The sequence below is a fragment of the Pelodiscus sinensis genome, chromosome 1, assembly GCF_049634645.1.
Source record: "Pelodiscus sinensis isolate JC-2024 chromosome 1, ASM4963464v1, whole genome shotgun sequence".
NCBI classification, from domain to species: Eukaryota; Metazoa; Chordata; order Testudines; family Trionychidae; genus Pelodiscus; species Pelodiscus sinensis.
In genome coordinates, this window is record NC_134711.1 from 228,640,340 (window position 1) to 228,665,507 (window position 25,168).

A 25,168-nucleotide genomic window follows, 5' to 3' on the forward strand; every position below is an offset into this window, starting at 1 on the left:
TACTAAATTGAGCATCCAATAAACATCATTATCATATGACTATTGAAATCAATAATCAGATTATAACTGATATCCATGGTCTTTGGAACAGTCACTATCTTACCACTTCTCAGATCAATTTACTAGAACTTGTCAATTAGAGAAATTAAAGGTAGTGTCACAACGTTTCTCCTCTATCTACATGTAAAGCTACCAAACTCTACAGTGAGCCTGTTCCCCTTCTGTTTAGGAAAATAATAACTTATCAGATTTCACAGTGAGATGATATATGTTTATAGAAGTTAAGTGATACATGCAGTTATTTCTTCTTCCATGTCTTCTTCCTACCTTGTTTTTATTTGGTAAAAAGGGAATGATTGGGAAAAGAGCCCCCTTTCCCTGCACTCCATCGAATGCAGTATTAGATAACTCACCAGCAAAACACTTGTTCCATTGTTAAATACAAACAAAAATTGCAATTTGCAGAAGCCATGAATGGAAAAAGCACATACCTGGGCTGGACTCTTCAGGAGGGGGGCTGCAATCTGCACAGAAATGGAGGTGCAACATGCATGATTAAGGAGCAGCAACACAGTCTCAACATAAGCAACTTAAATGCTCAGTGCAGGGTTCTCAAACATTTTCACAGAATGGACCACAACTTAACAGAGGTATTGCCTCATGGACTACCTCTCCTCCCGGTATGATTATGTGGACCACTTCTCCCCACTATTCATGATCACATCATAACCATGTGGCAGCTCCAGCAATTGCTTACAGGGAAAATAATATTAGGGAAGCATTTTTAGCTGCTTTTAATATTTGATTTAGCAATTGACAAGAGGGAGGAGAAGCCAAGTACCATGGGACCAGCTTGCTGTCTGTGGACCATCAGCAAGTGTTCCGTAGACCATAAATGCACGGACCACAGTTTGAGAACCACTGGCTCAGTGCAACTGTAGGATAAGCTTGCAGTAAGGCAGCTAAAACAGAACAGCAAAAGATCAGCAATACATTTAAAGTACCAGAGCATTTAACAGATAGTGACATTAATGTACTCTAACTGCAACAGTGATTAGAATCACTACTCTGCCATTTCATAATATTTACTTTGTGTTATACAATTTATAAATCTGTTCACTCTGGCCAGTACTGGGTGTATATCAAAGGCCCAAACATACGCCCCTCTGAAACTTGTGGGAGTTTTGCACTGCCTCCAATGCGAGGATGGAGCCCTCAGACAGGAATATAGTCAAAATTTAATAACTCCAGTCGCAACATATCCTGAAATACTGAATTTTTTAATAGATTAACAAAACTTGAAACTTGTGTTATGTTAATATCAAGAGTTTTTGGTAAAGGAAGCAGATAATAGAGAATACCAAATTCAATAGAAGTCCTGGAGACTAACACCTGAGCTAGAACTACTCTTCTGAATCAACAAGACCTGCATGATATTCAGTAAAGATTTTAGGAAGGGAACTGGACTCAATGACCTTTCAAGGTCTCTTCCAGTTCTATGAGATAGGTCTATCTCCATATATTATAGGGGGGAGGGATAAACCGAGGGTTATGAGCTCAATCCTTGAGGGGGCCATTTAGGGATATGGGGAAAATCTGTCAGGGATGTTACTTGGTCCTGCCGTGAGGGCAGGGGCCTGGAGTCAATGACCTCTCAAGGTCCCTTCCAATTCTATGAGATAGATATATCTCCATATATTATATTATATTATTCATAGGAAAAAGATCAGTTTTTAGCAAATATCTGAGTCAGTTGTAACATTTTATTTTAAAAATACTTCTTAGGCTTTGTGGAGAAGTCTCTCTTTTTACTCTTTCAGAAAACATTTCCCTTCACAATTCACCCAGTATGGAAAATACGTTCAACAAAACTTTACCGTGCTTAGTTTAGAACTGTGTGGGGTTTTTTTTGTTTTGGTTCTTTAATACCAAATTATTATTATTCTCAGGTCAATGGTTAAATAAATTAAATATGTTTCCCTCACAAGTACTCATGGAAAGGAGGGTATTTCTAGTCAAAGAAGTACAATGCTTCTGAAGGCTTGTCTTCACATACCGCGCTACTATAGTGCTGTATGCGAACACACTCCCATGCCAATAGTAGTCGGCACAGCTAATCTACTTCCTCGAGAGATGGTATCTATGTCGATGGGAGAAGCTCTCCCTTCAACACAGCGCTTTCTACATGGGGAGTAATATCAGTATAACTAACATTGCTCAGGGGTGTGAATTAGTCAGACCCCACAGTATTCTAGTTATATAGGTATAGCCTTGAAGTATAGACCTGCCCTGTGTCTGAGCTTGCTTAAGACTGATAAAAATCAGAGGCAATTACCAACAGGTCCACAAGCAAACACCCACCCAGGTGATTCCAAGGCAAATATATAAGGTCCTAAAGGAAGCATGCTCTAAATGGCTATCTGGCAGGCAATGCTCCCATTGTCAGTAGTTTCAACGGATTGCTTCTGCTCCACACTAGTTAGACCCTACTGTAGCCTGCACCTCAGCCTGCTGCGTAGCAACTCTGATAGGAAGAATTTTAAAAAGGTGCCATAGTCCTAAATTTTGCAGTTGAGCCTCTCTCTGACTTAATATTAGTTGTGGGAAACTGCTTCTGGCATCCGGAAAAAAACCAAACCAACCATGCATGGCTTAAAGATTTTAAAAGAATAGGTAAAATCCTAGTCCCACTGAAATCAGTGGTAATATTGATGTCAATGGGGCAATGGGTTCGCTCAATATCAGGGACTATTTCCCTACCAGCAACTGCTAGGGCTCAGTCCTGCTCCCACAAAAGTTAAAGGGAATCAGCAATAGACTTTGGTGGCACTTTATTTGCAGTGGCTTCCAATTAATTTCTGGTACAATTCAAGCTGGTTTTGACCTATAGAACACCTGGGATCCAGACTATTGCAGAAACTGCTTCTTTCCTCATGGGGGTGTCAACGTGTAGACAACCCCACGACTAACCAATAAGCCTGGTCTTATCGCTTATTCCTGTCCACTACATCATTTCCCCCCCACTCACACCTTGTTGCCTCTGTATCAGAGGCAGCAAGAGCGGGAAGGCGGGAGCCAGTACCCATGAGCTTGAAGTTGGCTCTCCAAAAGCACTGGATCCACCTGCCCGCCCCTCCCTCAACCCGCCCTCAGTGCTGCCTCTGATAGAGAGGCAGCAGTGTAGAGGATTGGGGGGCAGGCGGGAGCTAATACATACGGGAAGCCAGCTTTTAAGCTAGCTCTCCGCGCATGCTGGCTCCGTCACCCGCTGCCTCCCCCTTTGCTGCCTTCTATTGGGGAGGGATGGCAAGAGCTGGTGCTGCCTGCTCCCCTTCCCAGAACTACGGCCTCTATCAGAAGCAACAGCAGGGAGGAGGTAGAGGAGGTCATTGCAAAGCATCCTCTGTCTGTGGTGGGCCCAGACTTGCTGCGGACAGAGGCTGCTCCGTGATAGCAACCCCTCTCTGTGGGGGGAGGAAGGGGCAAGCTCCCTGCAGAGCAACCTCTGTCTGTGGGGAGCTCAGGCTTCCCGCAGACAGGGACTGCTGCCACCCTGTGCTGCTGCCTTTCTATCAGAGGCAGCAGCATAGGAGGGCTGATGGGAGCTGGTCTGCACACAGAGCTGGTTTTAAAATCAGCTCCCCTTGCAGACTGGCTCCTGGATGCCACAATGCGCTGCTGCCTTTGATAGAGTGTAAGCAGTGCAGGGTGATAGGGGGCTCCCCGGGAGTGGGACCAGAGCACACTGGCTCTCCCCTGTCCCTGGGGACTATTGAAAAGTCATGTAACCAATAATATTTCATGCAATTACACAACTATTCAATTACATGTTATCTAACATCCCTACTCCTCATAATCTATAACTGAGATGAGTACTGAGCTTGACAGGTTTGTGCAACTAGGAGACAGGGTCAATGTTCTCTCTAACGCTTTCCATCTGTGTGTGGAATCAATTTTTGTATGTTCATTGGGGCATATGTGGATGTGCACCACCTCTGATAGAGAGGCAGCAGTGTAGAGGATTAGGGGGGCAGGCGAGAGCCAAGTGTGCTCATTGACATTTGTTGATTCATCACGTTACTGTTCTCAGCTAGTAAGTGGTCAGGAAAGGGTTGATGAGTGAATCAATAGAAGGTATCGCCACACATAGTTGTTACTAGATCACTCTAAGACAGAGCAATACATTCCTAATAAAATGATATCTATTTAACATATATAATCATTAAGTTAAAGGAGTCTAGCTTCCAGCCTGTGTGTGCTGTAATGCAATTGGTGGAAGAGGTCTACTAAGTAGTCTTATCGTTTAAAGTTATCTTTACAAATTACATTGGATCCACAGATCTTATTGGCATATACATTCACATGGTCCCTTCATATATTTAAGCAAATATCAACTTATGTAATTGTTGTTCTGATGTTCAAACAAATGACGCAGAAAGAAAATAAACAATTTATATATCATGGTTACTCGAAAATATAGGACATTCTCAAAAAACCGTGGCAATTTAGAACATTCAGCAAATCAAATGTAACAGACATTCAATTCTACATGATTTGTATTAAAAATAACTTTTTTACAGCATATGTTTTTATTTAGTTTTTAAGTTCACATCTCTGATTGTTCCAAAACTATGAATAGTGGAATGAACATGAAGTCACAGGCATGCAAAAATAGTGGAAGGAAGAGCCATGAAACACCACGGAGTATGAAACGCAGAAAAGGTGATTTGGGTTTTGAGCATTTCCAAGATTATGCTCTGCTTGATCTGTTCTATGAAAATGAAAACTATTTTACAAAAAGTAACACAAAAATAAAGTTATTCTGAAATTTCATGCAAGAGTAGGAAACTTGTAAAACAGAGCTGGGATTAGTTTAAGTATATATCTCAGTCACATGCTTAAGACATTATTTATTCACAGTATATTTAGCACTGAACTTATAGTTTTGATAGTCTTATTTAATTTATAGCTATACTACCAGGAGAACAGAATATAATAATCTTTCAATTTCTATGCTTTATGCTCACTTCTACTAGATAAAATCCAACTGCTTTACTACTTTGATACCACATATTCCCATGACTTTGCTTAAATGCTTGTGATAATTTTAAGGCCACCTTATCTTGCAAACCAACAGTTACTTTTAAATAGCTACTTAGCTACTGCATTCTTTTACTCAGTTATACACTCTAATACACAAGCTCACAATTACAACTTAAGGTTGATCCAAATACCACTGAACTCACTGAAAAGGGAGTCGGATTGGGTCCTACAACTGTCCCAGACAATCACCATGGCAGTGAGGTTGGGTGAAAACGTGCCAGGAGCCCCTCCTTCCTTCAGGCTTCCTCATGGGACATACCTATCAACTGGAGTGCAGCAGGGGTACTTGTAGCACTACTGATAGCCCCAAGTGACCAGTAAGTCTGCTGGGATTGGAGGCGCTTGGAAAATTGCACTAGTGGAAAGGTAAGAGGGCGCAGGCGCCACACCTTTTCAAACTGCACTGCAGAGGCCACTAGTCAGTGTGCTTTGCCTTTCCTACTCCTCCAGGCCCCTGAAGGCATTTTGCCCATTTTACAGATGGGTGAACTGACCCTCCAAGAGCTTACAGCCAAAATGTTCCAAGAAAGGTGCTGTTCTGTATGCACCTAAATTCATATTTAGCCAAAGTGGCTTGATTTTTCAAAATTCTCACTGAATTCCAAGAGAACTACAACTCTGGCATCTCGGAAATTTAGGTCACTCTGATTTGGGTGCCTAAGTACAAATGTAACTGCTTCACTTTAAGGCACTCAGACTTGAAAAAAATAAGCATAAGTGACCTGCCCAAAGCCATGCAGCAAATCAGCAGCACAGCCAGATGTGGAACTCAAGAGTTTCTGGCTCCTTGTCATATGCTCAGCCAACAGCATGCTGCAGCCCTTCATAAATAAGCATGTTGTCCTCATTCATCTGAGAGATACTGATCTGCTCATCAACTGAGTGAGTATGAGGATAAAATATCACACACAATTTAAAAATCGAATGCACCTACCTGTACTTAGCTCACTCCTCTGCAACCTCTTACCCAGCAGTACTTCTGTAACACCTTTCCTGCACTCTCATTTAGCAGCACTCTGTATGGCCTGACCTATAGGCTGAGTAATATATCAGGCTATGATGCTTTCCAGATTTATTCTATTCCTCTGCAATCTGGAACCTCAGCTCTCAACACCATGGATTTTTGACCCCGCTGGTGTCAATAGCAGTTTTGGCACTGATTTCAGTGGGGCCAGGATTTCACTTCAAAAGTTAGCAATTCCAAACTCACCCAGACCCCGTTCTCTGGTACCCTGTCTATTTAAAACATTTAGAATTTGACATAAAGGTGAATTAAAAGGTGGAAGAAACATGCCAACATAGAGCAAAGCAGGACTGGTGTCTGTCATACGCACTTGTGTTTCTGTGGGAAGAGCATGCAGAGGATGAGATGGTTGAAGATGGTGGTGAGGATGAGGATGAGGATGAGGGTGAGGTCTCATCTAAGCTTTGTGGATTTATCCAGTAGGCACGTGTGTCCCGATTACCTTTCTTACTAGTACAGCTGATGTCACACTGGAAAACATCTTCACAACTGTCACTGTGCAAACGCTCTTTCTGGAGAAGTTTGTCCACTCGTTGAATAATGCAATCCAGACTTTTGTCAACATTCAACCAAACTTTTCCCTTGAAAGAAAAATGTCCCTTTTTGAATTAAAACAATCCCAACATTACATGACAAGTACATTCACAAAAAAAGTGATACTTTGCCCACTGTAGTTCTAGACCCCATTGCTTAGGGAAGTTTGCCCTTTGCCACTGCATTTATACATACACATTCCATATGTATTTACAAAAGTCAAAGCAATATCCATGTGATAAACTGCAAAACTTTGTAATAATCTGCCCACTAATTTATCTCTCCAGGAATTATTTCAACTTCAAATGTGTATGTGTGTGTATATGAAAATTCTTACACCCCCCCTCCCCCTCCCGTGGTATAAACATTTTTTTTTTACATATACCTAGACATCCATCATTTCTCACACACACTATTATAGGAGAATGTAAAAGCAATAAGCCATCAAATACAGAAGGAAAATTTAATACCTGGGAGGTCGACAAATGCCTTTGATGTCGACCGCGGAACTTCCAGACTATCACTCTGAGCCGACAAACACCTGATCGGCTCAGCGCAGCAGCCATGTAAATTTAAATGAAGCGGCGATTATTTAAATCGCCGCTTCATTTTCCTATGCCGAGTAGTCTAATCTACATGCCTCTGTCGCCAGAGGCATGTAGTCTAGACATACCCCTAGGGAATAAAGAGATGCTAAGAGAGAAAAAAGGAGATGGCATTAGCAGGACGCATCCCTCCATTCAGAAAACCTACCCATTCCTCTTCATGCCAGTCCACCTGCAGAGAAGAACGGCTATTTCGTCCTGCCCATCTTGCCATAAGGGTGTCTTGGTCATTCCTTAGCATCACTTGTTCCCCTTCTTCAGAAGTTGGAGATGCCTTTGAGGCTATATAATCTGGCCTTGCAGCATTTAATCCATGTATTGAATTTGCCAATAACTTGCAATCACAGACGGTAACAAGCTGCCGTGTCTAAAAATGACAAAACAGAATCCGAAAACATTTTCACTTTTAAGCCCTTATTTATGTTCTTGTTTTTTCATTTAAAAAAAAAACTATCCTTGTTTTGAGTTTGTTCTTATTTTATGGCAGGGCCTTAGAAGGATGTATGGGAAGCAAAAATATGAAGTGTAGTTTTAAAAATGTGAACTGACATTTTAGGACTACACTTGCTGAATATTTAACAAATACCTACAGTTCCTAGTGCCTCCACTTAGAACCAGCACTTCATTTTCTGTTAAGTGAAACAGTCTTAAAAACATTCTCAGGCATCTTTATACGGTCCTCAGAAATTGGTCTCCTCTGGAATGACAATGTTCCATTAATACAGTATCCCATTTCAGTCAATTGCTAATGCTGGGTGCTTAGGAGGAAGGCATGTAACATCCCTGTCATTGTATAAGACTGCATCTTGGATGGAATTTCTTCCTTATTCTGTCAAAAGATGTACTTAAGCACTGAAGCATGAGGATTCCTGACCTAACTTTCACCTAGATAACTTAACATCAGGTACTAGGTCTTATTCACCTATTTTAAAAAAAACCTTATTAAACAATGTGTCTTAATAGTATCCAACAGCAGAAAATCCATATGTCAGAGGGGGTGGAGCCGGCAGCAGAGGGCCAGCAAAATCCCTCATCCAGGACCAGTCAAGTCCCAAAGGTGCCGGATCAGAGAGGTCCAATCTGTATTAACTGGTATTTTAATTTCAGCACATGCATTCCTGCATGATGGGAAATTATACAGGCATCCACAGTGTGTAAACAGCAAACTGACTGCCAAATGTGTTGTGTAATAAGACACAGCTTATTTATTAGCTATACTTTCTTAGAACTCTGAATCCAACCAAAGAGCTCTATACAACTGCAATTGTTCTTGTCCCTGTGAATAAGCTCCATTCTAACTGCCTGTTCAGTTCATTTTTATTAACAGGAGTCAAGTATTAATTGGACAATGTCTACAACTTGCCTGAAGTTCATGTAATTAATATTCCCCTTATTATATACATTAAATGACAGAGAAGACACCTTGTGATGTTCCAGTTCCTTTAGGCTCCTGTTGCATGACAGCTTGCTCAGAAAGGAGCTCAACAAACCAGACAGTGGTGATAGACACACAAATATGAAAGTGAATTTAGAATTTTCATCTCTGGGATGTTGTGACTGGACACATAGCAGAGGCAATACCATAAACCTGGGGCAGGAAGCCAGTGGGTGTCATTCTTCCTTCTCAATCCTCACCACTCCATGTGAAGTAGAGGCAAGAGAGAGTGGAAGATAGGGATGTGAATGGTTAACTAGTTAATGGGTGAGGCTTACTGGTTCCAGTGGGAGTGGGAGTAGCCCCCTGTCTGCAGCAGGGTGGGCGGAGGGTCACTCTAGCCTAGGTGGAGCGGTCCCCCTGCCTACCTCCTCTTTAATCAGTTAACTGGTTAAACATTATGTTTAACAGGTTAACCAATTAAACAGGATTTTATATCCTTATTGGAAGATAAGAAAAAATCTGACTAAATGATGGCAAATTCACAACTCTCATCTAGATTGACTTTTCAGTTGGGTCTAGGTGGGGCCACAACAGAGGCGATTTCTGGACTTTTTTTCAGGGAGCTCACAAAAAAGGGGAGCTTCAGAATGCGTTTCACTTCACTTTCAACCATGATTTTCTTTTGTTTTGTTATTCTCCTACCTTATCTGCCAAAATGGCAAGCGTTCTCTCAAGGCCGTTAGCTGATCTATCCTTGGCAGCTCTCGAGAGCCTTTCAGCATAGTAACTGACTTGAGTTTTGAGGGTATTGATTTGCGCAATAATCTCCTTTGCTCTAATAATGTCCTGTGGTATGTATATGATAGACTGGGAGCTTGTTGAAGTGCTGAAAGAGAAACAATTCAAAGATAATCTATCAGAAGATATAAATAGATATAAATAACTCTAGTCACTCTTCTTCATGCCGGAAAAGGAATTGCAGACAACAAAATGAACCTAACCTAACAATTAACTGTGGAAGACCAATGGATAATGAAACAGCAGGAATACAGCCTCTCTCCGATTTACGAATTGGTTATGGACCAAGCAATTGGTCGTAACTTGGTTTGTTCGTAAGTCGGACCCCATAGAGTTACACGCGACCGAGCTGTTCGTAAGCGCGGCTCGCTTTCGTAACTCAGGGTCCGTCATTTAAGACAGTTTTGGTCGTAACTGCGAACGGTCGTAAGTCGACCGTTCACAACTCGGGGACTGGCTGTACTTATTCCTGAGCATCTCTGTATATAATGAAATCATTCAGAGGAAGATTTACTAAATACTTATGTTAAATGACTGTTCTCACAGATCACCTAAGGAGGGACAGTTTTCTGAGGCAAATGTGTATGACACATTTTACCAACAGAAACAGAACCAGTTGTTTAGGTTGCTTTCCCCACTCTCCCTCTTCCCAAAATGCAGACGTTTTACACAGTTACATCTGATACCTCTTTCCCAGGTTATGAATTGTAGCGTTGTCTGCACACAACTGTATCTCTTTAACTACATCAGCGCAGTTAAACCTATACCTCCCATCCCAGCGTGGACACAGTTTTACTGTTATCAAAGTACTTTCATCAGCATAGCTTGTTCACAGATGAGAAGAACAGACTATGCCAGTAAAATGCATCTTTATATCAGTGTAACTGCATCCTCATTAGGATTGGCCCATTATAACTATTTTGTAGGACAAAATCACACCTCTACCTGAAACAGTTATACCAGTAGAAAGTGTCTAATTGTGAAACATGGCTGTGGGGCGATACCATAGCAGTGGAGACATACAGCTCTAACTGGAACCCCATGAAGTCCTAGACCCTCTTGCTCCAGCCTGAGCTGAAACATCTACATTGCAACGTTATAGGCCCACAGCCAAGTTTCATGATTAGACACTTTCTACCAGTATAACTATGTCAAGTAGAGGTATGATTCCCCCCCCCCCCCCCCCACCGTATAGTTACGATGGGTCAGTCCTAATGTGGATGCAGTTACACTAATATAAAGATGCATTTTACTGGCATAGTCTATTTTTCTTCTCATCTGTGAATAAGCTATACTAGTGTAAGTACTTTGATACCGGTATAATTGTGTCCACACTAAGGTTGGTTGTACAGCTTTAAATATGCAGTTGGAGTCAAGTTGGAGTCAGCTGACATGGTCTAGCTGCAGATGTTTTATTGCCTTTGTCTCAGCGTATGACTAGTGTGTTTTCCTATTCTGATGAAGTGCCAAATCAGAGCTGCCTAAACTGGTACAAGTTAATTTATTTCTCCTACTCATGTTTCCTATAATTAATGGCTTCACTGTAGCCATTAGACATGAAAGTACCTGTTGTTAATGTAAGTGTCAGTAGTTGGGTGGACAAAGCCATGTTGAACACATTAGAGAACCTAATTTCCCAGGTGCAACTGTCCCAAATCATCATCTTTGAGGAATCTGAAGTCTTTTGCTTTGGGAAAAGGGAGAGGGAGTTATGCCATGGACTGGGAACATATCTTATTTTTTTTATAAACTTTTTCAAGGGAAATAGAGGAATGTATATTCTCTTTTACAGCATGTCTACAGGATAATGCAGGAGCCTCTCATAAGGCACAGTTAAAAAGCTATTGTCCCAGAAGTCAGTCTGAAAGCATTTTCATAGGTATACAGATTTTAAGGCCAGAATGGACCATTATGGTTATCCAGTATGACTTCCTTTAAAAGAGTAATAATCACAAGGATGTAATGCGGAAGTAACTCCTAAAAAAGGCATCATTTTGTGTTCTTCTGGTCACACACCTTTCTATAGGGAACAAAAGGAGATCTCACCCCCTATACTCTTATCCATAAATGAAACAGATCTCCTTTGTAAGGACACTTTTACTGCATAATGAGTCAAGCCTGCTTCAAGGTGACCAGTGTTATTGCTGACAATTCCTCTTAGCCATTTCTTTCCATTATAGGAAGGTTAACATGCAGATAGATGATGTATTTGGCAGGAAGGCCATGCAGCATATTCAGAGTCTTATTTAAAAATAAATACATTTCCCTGGGATGGTCAGAGGAAAGAAACTATTATGGCATGAAGTGCACATGTATCCACTTTCCAATCTGCAATCACTCTTTTAAATGAACAGCTGTCATTCTGCATAAGCAAGCTATAGGATATGTTTAATAAATCCTTTGCCTCAAAAACCCCACAAGTTCCACATCACTAGGTGTGGAAAGTTATAAATGAACAATTTGCATTCTGTGGTGCTTTCAGAAGATATATATGGTCTAATCTGTAGACCTCATCTAAAACCCTGCTGGCAATGAGAGGTTTTCTATTTACTTCACTGGACTTCAGATCAGGCCATAAGAAGTATGGCCATACCATAATGAATAATAATCAGCAAATCAACTCCAAATACTTTAGCTCAGGGCAGAAGCACTATTTCACCATCAAACGATTGATTAACCTTTCACTTGTTCTCCTATGGCACTGAATAAAGTAGGAATAAAATTAAGGGGGAAAACTGCACAAAGGTTAAGAACAAGTGCTTACGTGCAGAGATTAATTTCAAAATTGTAAACCAGGCCAACTGCTACATCATAGTCTTAAAGCCATGTGTTGTCTTATCCGATAGAAGTGAAAGGTTAAAAAACAGTTCTGTGTAGCTTCCTCTCTGTTATTTATTTTTCATTGGAAGATACAGAGGAACATAGGAACACATATTATTCTAATTTGCAGTCTCCTGATTTCATAAAAATCAGAGAGAGATATGAAGTTAGCTGTTCATTACAAAATAAAAGTTGCAGTTGGAAGGACAAATTCATTAATTTATCACGTTCTACTAAGCTGCTACAGTCACTTACAGCATAATTAATGATGTTACAATGTACAACATTAAAAACATTTGCATACGTTAAAATACACCAATATCTGCCTCATCCCAAAAGAAAAAGACTCTCTCCACAAACTCTCAGAAACAGAAAACTCACCAACATTCCTCATAACTGCTAAAAAAACAAAACCAAAATAAAATTAGCAGATTGTTTGCAAATACTGAAAGCAGAAAACAAAGCAAAGTAAGTTTGGGAAAATATTTTAAATTGCTTAATATTTTCAATAAGGCGTGTACATATGATTAAACTTGTAAGCAAATACACACTTACTGCAGAATAACAGGCAAATGTGTTGTATTTGCTCACATTTGCTGTAAGCTTACAAGGAACATTCTAACCAACAAGCAGAAAAAGTAAAAGTCATTTGTACATAACACTGATGAAAAAGGTGGAATTAAATTCTACTGGTCTTGTTTGTATAGCAGCAAAGAAGCCCACACAAAACAAACCTCTGACTACTACTAGTTTTTCCTATCTATTAATAGTGGATTCTATTTTCCCCTTTAAAGCACATCATCCCTAAAAATGCTACTGAGACCTGTGTGTAAATAAGGCGAGATTAGACTCTCAATACATTTTATTTAGTTACCAAAACATGTTCTATGGATTTTAATATAACTTGTGATAAGACATCCAAATGATGGGTCTTGGTATTGACACTCTTGGCCTAAGGACATTCAGAAACTCAAACACGTAAGTCCAGAAGGGACCATTATAATTATCTAGCTTTATTTCCTACATAATACAGTGCACAGAACCAACACTGGCTGCACAAACTGACTATATCACTGCAGATTGTCCAGTCAATGTTACACCTGAAACATAGTATTTTTTGCATGTATCGAAGTGGAGGTATTTTTTGTTACTGATTTTTTATTTACCATAATATTCTGGGCTTCCTTCTCAAAAGATGAAACCCTGGTGCTTGCTTTTAGAACTATTTTATGGTTCTAGTTTTATACATTAGGTTTGATGGGACGCCTGAATCACACATATAGGCCAAACCTCTTTGAGTCAATGCATTTTTGGTTTACAAGTTCCAAGACACCTCATTTTTCATTCTGCTTGCAAGCCGCTAAAAGATCAGAGTAAGGACTACTCCGAGACAGTGATGCCTGGTTAAGCAGTGAAAATGAAATGCAATAAACGTACTTGATTTTCTGATCAAATATATTTTAAGATTATCTTCATAGGTACAGTTTTTCTCCCTGCTCCATTACATCTTATATGGAGATTATCTCAAGTCTTACTACAAAACCACTCTAAATTAATGTTATTATAGGATACACCCAATAGACTGAATAAGGAAACTTAGGGAATAGAAAAAGGACTTGTAATTTGTGCTCCCTTCTGGCAAATCATACTGCTAATAGGAAAGTTATGCTCAAATACAGGAACAGAAGACCTACAGCATTGTGAAGGCCCAGAAGAAAAATGCAGGATGAAAATGGAGGTTTTGAATAGATTTGATGGAAAAAAGACATCAGTGGTTTAGATAGGTCAGCGATGCGGGCCCTAGGAGTAACGAAGTAGACAAATATAAAACAGTTTTGAATGCAGATTTTGGTATCAACAACAAGAAAAAGTTCAGCCTCACCTACTGGATGTATACACTTGCTTGTCCCATCCTGGCACATGCTGTAAGTCAGATGCTGTTTTAGTGCTGGGCTCAATACTGTATCGCTACATGCGCTAATCTGATTCCAAGATGTCAACCAGCACTGCACGTAGCCCTATCCATTACTCAAATTAGTAGCCTCCAGAAATACTGAATTGAGGTTAGTGTCCAGGTCATCTCATCTCTCTGTGGCTTGATGCCCCTTGAAGCTGCACTACTAAAGTTTCCCCTTGGCTGCAGTTGCTCCTGTAGCTCCAGAAGGGGGGTTTTACAGGTAAGATAATGCAGCCCAGAGTTGTATTATCTGTCTCTTGTAAGCTCCTTGGATAGGTCTACACTACAGCTGGGAAAGTGCCTCTCAGCCTGGGTAGAAAAGACACATGCTAGTTCTACTCATGCTAACAGACTAAAAATAGCAGTGTGGACACAGGCACTGGGAACAACAAGGTCTAGCTGCCCCATCCCCTGAGTCCTTTTATTCAGGTCGCTTTCTAGTGTGCTAGCTCAAGCAGAACTGGCACAGGTCTGTCATCTGGGCTGCACGGGCATGTCTCCCTGCTGCACAGTAGAGAGATGCCAGGAAGCCAGAAGGGAAACGGTGTGTGCCTTCCTCTTCAGCACACCTTCTCAGCATGGGCCTTCTCAAGTTCTGCCTCGGTCTGCAGTGTGAATGGCTACTTCCCCCTGCCTCTGCCTACCCAGAGAGGCATTGGTAGGATAGGAGGTAGGGGGAATGCACAGTGTAACAGAGGTGAATGATCCCTCCTGCAGGGCAAAAAGAAGGAGCTCAATATACAGAGATTCGCTTTAGGCATGCATCTATGGGGCACACTCTGGTCTAATATTTTTATTTTAATATGGATGGAGAACAATTAGTAACTACTCAGTACCAAAAGCCTGGGGCAATATAGAAATACCCGGAGCAACTGGCCCCACCTAAATCCAAGTTCATAAGTTAATAAGAAATTTATGCTTGAGGAACTGCTCCTGCCTTGTGGATAGGGGAGGTAGATCAAGTCAACTGATCTGTCTTTGTGTAGAGTCCTGAAGTTGTAGGGGAAGGATCAGAGGGGTCTCAGCAGCTTGTGATTTTAGGAAATCAGTCACAAATTAGGATTTAGACAGAATTTAAACTCAACTAAACCAAATTCAACACATAAGTTGTTCAGTTTAGCTAGTTTAACATCTGTCCTGTAATATTAAATATTCCACAAAATAATATGAAAAGCAACTGTTGTTAAACAAAAAACCAATGGAAAACCCTGTTTTTCCCTTTTTTGAAAAAAGCATAGCACAAACTTAATAGTATTTGGCGAAACTTCCAAATGAAGGTGCAACAAAATATGGAATGGGATGATTTTACAAAGCCTGGAGATTAAGAAAAGGCAGTTGATGAGTTTTATTATAATAACTCTTCTACTTACTGCTTCTTTGCTTCTTCAAATTTATGCAGCTTTTTCCGTAGACCCCCCGATTTAAAGCCTTGGCAGTGAGCTGCTGGTGCTCCTATGGTTACTATGTCGTAATTCTGATCTGGGTGGACAAAAAGTGCTTACAAAGGAAAGTTCACCATCTTTACTTTGGCTGAATCTGTGGACACTCAAACTACTCAAAGGTAATTTCTCAAATACTCCTGGGAGAGACCAAAGTCTTCAGAACACCTTGGAGTGTTAAAAAATTTGAAACTGTGCTAGTGGCCTTGAGAAACTGCCATGTGCTCCCAAATGAGAGACCTCAGTTTGAAGCTTGGACTCCGGTTTCTCGTTTTGGAAGACCAACAAAGATAATATTCCAATGTTGGGAGATGGAGGATTAACTTTCATACCGCTGCCTATCATCCCTTCTATCTGGAGGACACACAAGGTAACTATGGGTCGGCAGATGGATGTGGCTGAGCATTAAATTAAAAGAGAAAATTAGGCTTTTTACAAAGAAACAAGCTCAACCTAAACAAATTAATATCTTTTTACACATCTAACGTGCTGCACACGTGACGGACCCTCACAAATTAAATGGGCCTCCAATATCCTGACAACCAGAAATGATCCTGGTAGCTCCTAAAGCCAAAAGGGATTCAGCAGCTTAATGCAGTAGATACAGCACACAGATGGAAGATGGGAGATTTTGGTTCTGTCCCCTAGTTCCGATGGTGCTGTGCTACATGATCTTGGACAAGCTGGTCTGCTCTTTGGTTTTACCACTGATAAAACAAGGGTAATGATATGTACTCTATAGTAAAGTGCTTTGAGATCTAAGAATGGTATCTGCTATTCCAATGTTAAGTAATATTACTACTACATAGAAGCTGCATTGTTTTGAGGGGCACTTAGCTGTGGATGGTGGAAACCCAAAAATAGAGAATAATGTCTTCACACGCGTGCAAGAGAGAGAAAGAGAGAGAAGTACCTGATCCTGCATCATCCTGGACTCTCATTCTCTGTATGTGTAAATTTGTGGGCACGAATTCCAATTTTTTATCAGCTTTCAAGCTACTTGCTTTAAACGAAGGTCCTGAGAAATGCAGCAGAAAAATATTTATTCTCTATCTGCCCTAAAAAACCATGTCCAATGCCAGTGTCAAAATACCAACAAGTGTAGAGTGGGGCTACTTTCGAACATGTCAAACATTAGGGGGGAAGTAACGCTGACGGATAGTATGACTTGCTGACTAGCAGAGGTTTGCAAAGCACATTTGGTTAACAACAAGTGTCACTCACCCATGGCAATGGCTAGGGGAACTGGATGGTGCCAGGAGCAGAGGGCCCATTTCCAGCAGCAAGGAAGGGAGACAGCTACAGAGGGCACCAGACTGGCTCCACCCCACTTGGGAGTCTCTGGCACTTATTGACCAAAACTGTATGATCACAAAAGTGAAGTAGCAACAGAGGCTTAGTTTAAAAGTTCACTTGCCAGACCCTGTGACCAACCTTCTGGTACAGGAAGAATATGTGATATTGGAGGGAAATGTCTAATAAAACAGATACTAATGCATAGTCAAATACATTGGTTTTATTGTATTCTGATAGAATATGCTCTCTCTGTACACAAGTGCTGGAAGAGTGTACGTGAATACAGTGGAAGAACCTGGAGAATATCATCTTTTTAAAAAATACCCAAAATCTTCTGATAGCAAGGGGTGAAGAAATCAGTCCCATCAAAACATTTATGAAAGCAACTAGCAGACAAAACAACTATTCTAATGCACTTCATCTAGCCGACCGATGAGAATTAATTTGTTCCTATCTCTATACTCATTTCACTCCAATTTTGAGTAATTTATACATGGAATAGTATGAAAAATACTATAACTAATATGGAGGATGTTTACAATTGAGGCATTCCAGGTCCCTGTACAGTTACTGGCTTACTTTATTTATTAATAATAAATATAATCCCTAGTTACTAGATCTGGTGGAGTCCAAATACTAACCTAAGAAGAATGAGTTGGAGTTAGAGATCTACTTAAGCCCTGGTTCAGGAAGTTTCAAACACATGCTTAGCTCCCTTGCAGAACTGTGGTCTAAATGGCTATCAAAATAAATTTATATTTTAGCACTGAGCTATTGTTTTCTCTCACGGTTGCAGATCCCTGGAATCAACCCAGCAAAGCACCTAAGCACATACTTGACTTTAAGCAGGGGAAAAGTTTCACTGACTTCAGCAGAACGTTTATCATGCATTGCTCGATTAAGGCTTTAGACCAGCAGTTCTCAAGCTTTAGGTTAGGACCCCATAATGGGTTGGGATCCCATTTTAATGGAATTGTCAGGGTTGTCTTAGACTTACTGAGACCCAGGGTCAAAGCCAAAGTCCAAATACTGCCACCCAGAGCGGAAGCTGAGGCTCTCGGGCTTCAACCCTAGGCAGTGCGACTCTGCTTACATGTCCCCTGTCTGGGGCTGAAGCCGTTGGGTTTTGAGCTCCCCACTGGGGCTATGTCTAGTCTGCAGAGTTAGATTGGAAAAAGATACGCAAATTGCAAACCACATTTTGAGTATCTTTTTCCGCTTTTTTTTTTTTTTTGGAAGAGGCTTTCCCAAAATGTGGCCCATTTACACAGGGAAAAACCTCCTATTTTGAAACATCTCTTATTCCTCATACAATGAGGAATACAGGGATGCCGAAAGAATGTGTCCACTTTTTCAGAAACTATTCCGTAAAAGCAGAAGCATTCCTTGGATGCGGCAGAGCTTTTCCGGAAAAAGCTCCGCAGTGTAGAAATACCCTAGGACTGCAGGACTTTGGCCTTAACTCTCCCACCTTGCCCCAGGTTGGTGGGGCTCAGGCTTTGGCCTCTCCCCCGCCCCTCCCCAGGGTTGTGTAGTAATTTTTGTTGTCAGAAAGGGGTCGCTGTAGAATGAAGTTTGAGAACCCCTGTTTTAGACAAAAAGCAAATACGCAACAGTGTCAACATTGCTCCATCATGCACAAAGCTATACTAGCTCAGTAATTAACATTGTAATATACCGTCACCCACATACATGCCTGCCCTTCCAACAACCTGAGGTGGGATGCACGCTGCAACTTTAGGATTTGTGCGCACACACACACTGATACTTTCTGACTTACTTTCCTGGGATTTGACTTTATTATCACTGATTGGTCTGAGTCTTCTGAATTGGAATATCACATGAAAATCATCCTTCCTCCTATTGGTTACTGCTGTTCTCTGCTTTCAAGGTGACAATTTTTCTCCCGTGCAGGGAGGCCAGTACAAAGCCTACATACCACTGACAGCTAGTCCCGCTTAAAACTTCAAAATCAAACTGACATGATACCTAAACCTTTATGCTGGCCCCCTGAACATGGAGAATTTCACAACGAGTGAAGACAGTGTATGTTAAAACAGCATTCTTGAACTATGAATGAACCCCATCCTCCTCCACTGATGTCAACAGGAATTATGAATGTAGAATAAAAGTATATAATCTGTCCTGACAGGAATACATAATAAGGGGGGTACAAAAGTGAACAAAATACAGCCAGGCAATTCCTCCATTTTAAATGAAAAGCTGGACTAATATTAGGGTAAATAAAGTTATATCATTCCTCCATTTGTGCATAATTCGATCAATTATAAACTGCCTTATTTCCCGTTTAGTTTTATTAAGCTTATGAAATAATCACAAACACAAACACATTCCTTTAAAAAGACAAAACACATAAGTCAAATAATTCCCCTAATACTTTAGAGCGAGCTAAGTATAAAAAAACCCAAAACTGAGCATCTATCAAAGATTTGGGAATTCTTGGAATAAAAACTAAAACCTGGATCATGTAGTATATTATGATGTGTACTTTATAAGATATAGTAAAAGTTCTAAAAGTAGTATTAATATAATCAGTCAGAATTGCATTGGGGAGTTCTGAAAATAGCTCTTTACCTATAAAAGGTTAGTTTCAGTTTATTATTCTTAAGCTGAATCAGCACCCTAGACTTTGTAGAGTGTGTGTAGGTGTGCACACACACACACTCAAATAAAACTCCCGAGGGAATTCTTTGCTGAAAAAATGCAAATTCTGTGCATAATATTTTAGAATTCTGCAAATTTTATTTGTCAATAAATAAAGGTTGAGGCTCTAGGCCACTGACTACACAGAGGTAGGAGATCACCCTGCAGCTCTCCCCTACCACTCACGATACAAACTCAGCTGCCACCTACCCTGACATAGTGAAAGGGCTGGGCCCACCTAGGAAATAGCCTGGGCCCCTGCCCTTCTGCACAGGGTACACCAGGTGTGGGCAAGCAAGCTTAGCCCGGTAGGATCCAAACGTCGAAGGCTCTAGGTGTGGGTGAGAAGGCTCTGAATACGGTAATCAGTGCTTGGGCAGCTCAAGGGTGGGGCTGTTTGTGTGGAATCTGGATGCACAGGGGCTTATTCCAGGTGAAGGGCCAATGGGACTCAACAGAGGGTCTCTGCAGGAGCTCAGTAAGGGGGCAGGTGCTGGGGCTTGGTGGGATGGGAGTCTAGGTGCAGCTAGTTGGGAGCCAGTGGGGTGGGGATCTGGGTATGTGGGGCTTATCCGAATGGTCCAGTGCAGGGAGGTGGGGCTCAGTGGGGTAAGAGTTCAAGTTTGGGGGGCTCACCAAGGGACAGTCTATGTGCAGGGTTGGGGTTCCAGATGCAGGGGGGTAGAACTTGGTGCGGAGTTTCAGATGCAGGGAACTAGGGGATCAGTAGGCGGATCTGGGTGCAGGTGCCTTCTGAGGCTGGGGACGGAGCTGGTCAGGGTGGGATTTCCAACGTGGAGAATTTATGGGGGGATTCTGGGTATAGAGTGGTAAGGCGTGGTGCGGGTCCGTGGATGGGGGAGAAACTCCCTGTTTGGTACCTCTCCCCCTACAGCTGAAGAGCAATGGCAGTTGGGAGGAGAGGAGGAGCAAAGGTGGAACTGCCTCTGGTTGAGAGAGATTTCTAGGGTGGTTGTGACCTGAACCTGGCACTGGCAGGAGCAGTCCTATCCTCTCCTGCCCCCAGCCCAGCTAGCACTAACATCTGTGCTCAGTGCATGGCAGGAACCAGCAGGCAGGGCTTCCCAAACTCCCTAAGTCTGTGTTTCTCAAACTGTGGGTCCCGACCCTCCGGGGGGGATCGCAAGAAACTTAAAGGGGGGTCGTGGTGTCACAAAGTTTGAGAACCCCTGCCCTAAGTGATTTCTCTCTCCATCAGCTGCTTCAGGAGTCTGAAACAATGTGCCCACGCTGCTGGGGAGGGATACTTGACCACTTGTGAGGCTACCTTTGCTTCCTAGTCAGAAGTCATTTTAATGTGAGAAAGCAAAGAAATCTGTGGGGACATTAATTTGCGTGTGCATAGAGGTGCAGAATTCTCTCAGAAGTAATACAATGTATTACTTGCCACTAAGCATATATATTACTAAGCTCTAATTACATGGCATTTAGAGGAGAGTAATGCTAATGGAAACTCACGGAAGAGAATTTGTGTGATACAATTAATAATAAAATTACAAGAATAATTTAATTTAATTTAATTCATTTTTAAGGAAACATCATATTGCTTTTTCTTTTTTGGGCTTCACTCATTGTCCCCTCTTTTGTATGTTAAGTTGCACAAATGACTATAATATTTATAAATTAGCTTCTTTGTACAATCACTATAAAACTTTAATAGAGAGTTCAAACATTCTGTTTATTGATTTTCCGTAACAAACCAAGATTAAAACAACCTTTTGGGCTCTGAATCTATGTTTTAAAAGGAAAATAAGAAGTTATACATGAAACTTGTTATCCGTTATTACTGAAAATAAATCTTGCTGACCTTTGTACTGATGCAAGTCAGTTAGGTTTTCCTGATAAGTCAGTATAATCGTTTGGTACTGAGTAACTATTTGTCGACGAAGGCTCTCCCAACAGGGAGAGAGCTCTCCCAGTTCTTCTAGTTCACAAACCCTACAAGAAGAAAGAAAAATGTCTTGAATTCAATTGTACATCCAAGCAAGAAGAAAAACACAAGCAATGTCAACATAGCAGATTCCTCTTGGGGAAACAGCAGGCTGCTTGGGAGGGATGCCTGACCACTCTTGCGGTTCCATTTGCTTCCCTGTCAGAAATATTTTTTCTTCAGGGAAGCAAAGAAATCTGTGGAGGATGAAATTCCATGGGAAGAATTCCAGGCACAAGGGAATGTTTCAAAGCATACCTCCCAATACACCGGAATAGAAAAAATTAAGGTGCCTGCTTTCTTTCCCTCCATTTATCCAGAGTTTTCAATAAAGAATGGATCCCAATTGGGCTCCTATATGGCCACCTGAGAGTGAGCAAGAAGCCTACCCTCTTCATCTGGCTGCACAGTTTCTATACTCTGGGAAAAACAGGAAGAGCTTGCTTGTGCTCCCCCAAGGAATAAGGATAAGGGGAGAAGGAGGTGGGGACATGGCTACCCCCTGAATCCATCCAGTGCACTGTGATGGGGGGCAGTTCAAAGTCTATTAGGCTGCTTCTCTGCCTTCCAGATCCTATCTTACATCTTCCCTCATCTCCCCATACTGAGAAGCAACCGTCAGCAGCTATCATCTCCCCTTTCTTTTTATGAGGGGAGAGGGAAGAAAGGATCTGGAAGGTGCAGAAGCAGCTTCATAGGATAAGCTGCAGAAAGCTGCTTCCTCATCTGTGAGATCCTATACACCAGTGTTTCCCAATTTTTTTTTGACCACGGAACCCTTTCAAACTCAGAAAAATTTCAAGGAACCCCCTAGCCAGGGATTAAGTTTGTCGAGCAAAAAAAAAAAAACCAACCAAACAAAAAAAAATCACACCCAAACACACACAGACTGCCAGTACACCACAATTGGTAGTAATAAAATGCTAAATACAGTCATGCGATCACCATTCATTTAAATTCAACATATTGAATATAACACCATTCATTTATATTAAACAAAAATCATATTAAATATGTACAAAAAATAAAACTATCAAGTAATATTAATTATATTCATAGTTTTCAATGCAAAGAGTCTTTTTTTTCATTTCTTGGCAAATTCTTTTTATATTTGGTTTAATACTAGAAAGTTGGATTCACATATCTGGCGCAGCATTCAGTCGATTTTTGTATTTCGTTTTCATTGCTGAATAGTTCGAGAACCCAGTTTTGCACAAGTATGTACTGGCAAAGGGTAACAGCTGACGAATTGCGCATCTTGATAAAGATAAATATTCTTGATTTTGACATAAATCACTCCAAAATGTAATCAGAGAAACTTCTTTAAATTTTTGTATTAATTGGCCATCTGAAGCGATTTCAATTAGGTTTTCATAATCTTGTGTAGAAAAACTGACTGGCTTTTCTGTTAAACTTAATGGATTTCGAATCTAGTTATTGTTGTCATTGATGTTTGGAAAATACTTAATGATGTTCGTGTATAAATCGCGGAGATGATCTGCAATGTCGCTGCGAATATCTTCATCAAGTTTGTATCCATTTTCTTCAAGGAAATCATTCAGAGTTGGTAAACAATCCAAATCATTTCGTCCTACAGATGAGATCCAAAACTGTAGCTTCCGTGACAATGACAAAATTTTGTCTTTCGCATTAAAAATATTTACATTCTTTCCTTGCAGCAACAGATTTACTTCATTTAGTTTTGTAAAGATGTCTGCAAGATACGCAACTCTAGATAACCACAAAAAGTCTGTTAAACAATCAGACAGTTGGAATTTGTGATCCATCAGATTTGCGGAGAGCTCATGACGCAATTCAAATAATCTAACCAGCACTTTTCCTCGTGATAGCCACCTGACTTCTGTATGTAGAAGCAGGGCTGTGTGCTGACTACCCATATCTTCACACATAATTTTGAACAGTCTTGATTGTAATGGTCGAGTTTTTATATAATTAATAATCTGTACTGCTTCGTCCAACACATTTTTAAGAGAGGGAGAAATATTCTTAACTACCAGAGCGTGTCTGTGGAGAATGCAGTGACTGCTGGTGCAGTTTGGTGCTACATTTTTTATTCGTGTTACAGCGCCAGCCACTGTTCCTACCATTGCTTTGGCACCATCACCGCACACATCAACACATTTTTCCCAGCTTATTTGATGTGTTTTCATAAAGTTATTGATACAATTGAATATATTCTCACCAGTTGTATTGGTTTGCAAAAATTCACATAAAAGTAAGTCTTCTTCAATAGAACTATTAAAATCATAATGGACAAATACAAGCAGAACTGCAAGACCTGCAACGCCAGTGGACTCGTCTAATTGTAATGCATATGCATCACATAAATGCAGCCGAAAAATAAGCTCCTTCTCGATGTCAGCAGCAAGATTGTGAATAAGTGTGACAGTATTGTTTGATAGTGGCACAGCCTCAACTTTTTTACTAGACTCCTGATCCAACATACACATCACAATATCTTTTGCACATGGTTTTATGAGTGATTCCCCAATAGTGTGTGCTTCTTCGGCGAGCGATATACGATAGCTTACTTTGTAAGATGCCTCTGTTGCATTTTCATTATCAGATTTGGCAATTTTTGACATGAAGAGTTTACTTTTTTCAAGCGATTCAAGCTTTTGCTTAAAAAAACTAATGTGTTTATCTTTGTATTCTGGATGATTTGTTTCAAAATGTCTTCGCAATTTAGCAGGTACTAAACAACTATTAGATAATATTTTGTTGCACACTACACACTGGGCACCTGGAGCATCTTCATTTCCATTGCTTGTGAATCCAAATGCCAAATAGTCCTCACAATACCTGCGTTTCTTATTAGTCAGCTGAAATTTTTCATAATTAACTTGAGCTGCCTCAGTATTTTCCTTGCTGGTTTCAGTAAAAATATTGGAGTTTGAAGTACTCACTTTTCTCTTTAAAGTTCCTTCTTTTAACCAACGATCCATGGGGAATTTTGATTTTAGATTGAATTCTTAAACTTAAAGTCACACACAGGAGCCACGTGTCCTCACAGTGTGTATGGGGATTTGTTCCGATCCTCACAGTGAGTAGGAGTTCCGGTGTTCCACTCACTGATAGTACTCCCCCCCCTCCACACACACATGCTGCCTTTACCAAGGGACCTAGCAGCAGCAACAGCTGCTTGTCCCGCTTCTGCCCGATCAACCCAAGATCCCTCTCCCGCGTCCCCCGCTGCCACTCTGCTTTTTCCGGTGGTAAAAGCAGAGCGGTAGCAGGGGACGCGGAAGATGTCTGAAAGAGGAGCGGGGAAGGAGCCAGCGTCTTTGCATGCCGGGCTCCTCTGTCTCTTTATGGGCGGGGGGAGGGGAGCGTTCGGGTTCTCACGGAACCCTTACGTTCGCTTCGTGGAACCCATTTGGGAAACACTGCTATACACAGTTCACACACATGACCAAAGATGCTCCTCCGGAGAGACATGGTGAGAGAGACAGCTGCTGCTACAGGCGTGGAGTAGATAAAAGACCGAGCCTGCATCCAGGGTTGGATACCAGTTGATTCTTGCAGATGCAGACTGAGATTTCTGTATCTGTACCAGGCTCTACCCATCTGAAACACAA

At 41.1% G+C, this 25,168-nt stretch overlaps 1 protein-coding gene across 22 annotated transcripts in view; it reads right to left on the reverse strand.

The window, feature by feature from the left end:
• Positions 1–25,168, reverse strand: part of INPP4A (inositol polyphosphate-4-phosphatase type I A) — a 204,768-nt gene that overhangs the window by 39,027 nt on the left and 140,573 nt on the right. For 14 of the 22 annotated variants that reach the window (XM_075916546.1, XM_075916548.1, XM_075916550.1 and 11 more), the window contains 8 exons: positions 21,447–21,577; positions 16,572–16,676; positions 15,590–15,698; positions 12,644–12,661; positions 9,347–9,530; positions 7,415–7,633; positions 6,438–6,708; positions 492–524 (listed from right to left, as the gene is read on the reverse strand). In XM_075916546.1, coding sequence (XP_075772661.1) covers positions 492–524; positions 6,438–6,708; positions 7,415–7,633; positions 9,347–9,530; positions 12,644–12,661; positions 15,590–15,698; positions 16,572–16,676; positions 21,447–21,577 — 1,070 coding nt within the window. The remainder of the gene's footprint in view (positions 1–491; positions 525–6,437; positions 6,709–7,414; positions 7,634–9,346; positions 9,531–12,643; positions 12,662–15,589; positions 15,699–16,571; positions 16,677–21,446; positions 21,578–25,168) is intronic. The other 8 variants (XM_075916555.1, XM_075916568.1, XM_075916551.1 and 5 more) reach the window with 6 other exon arrangements.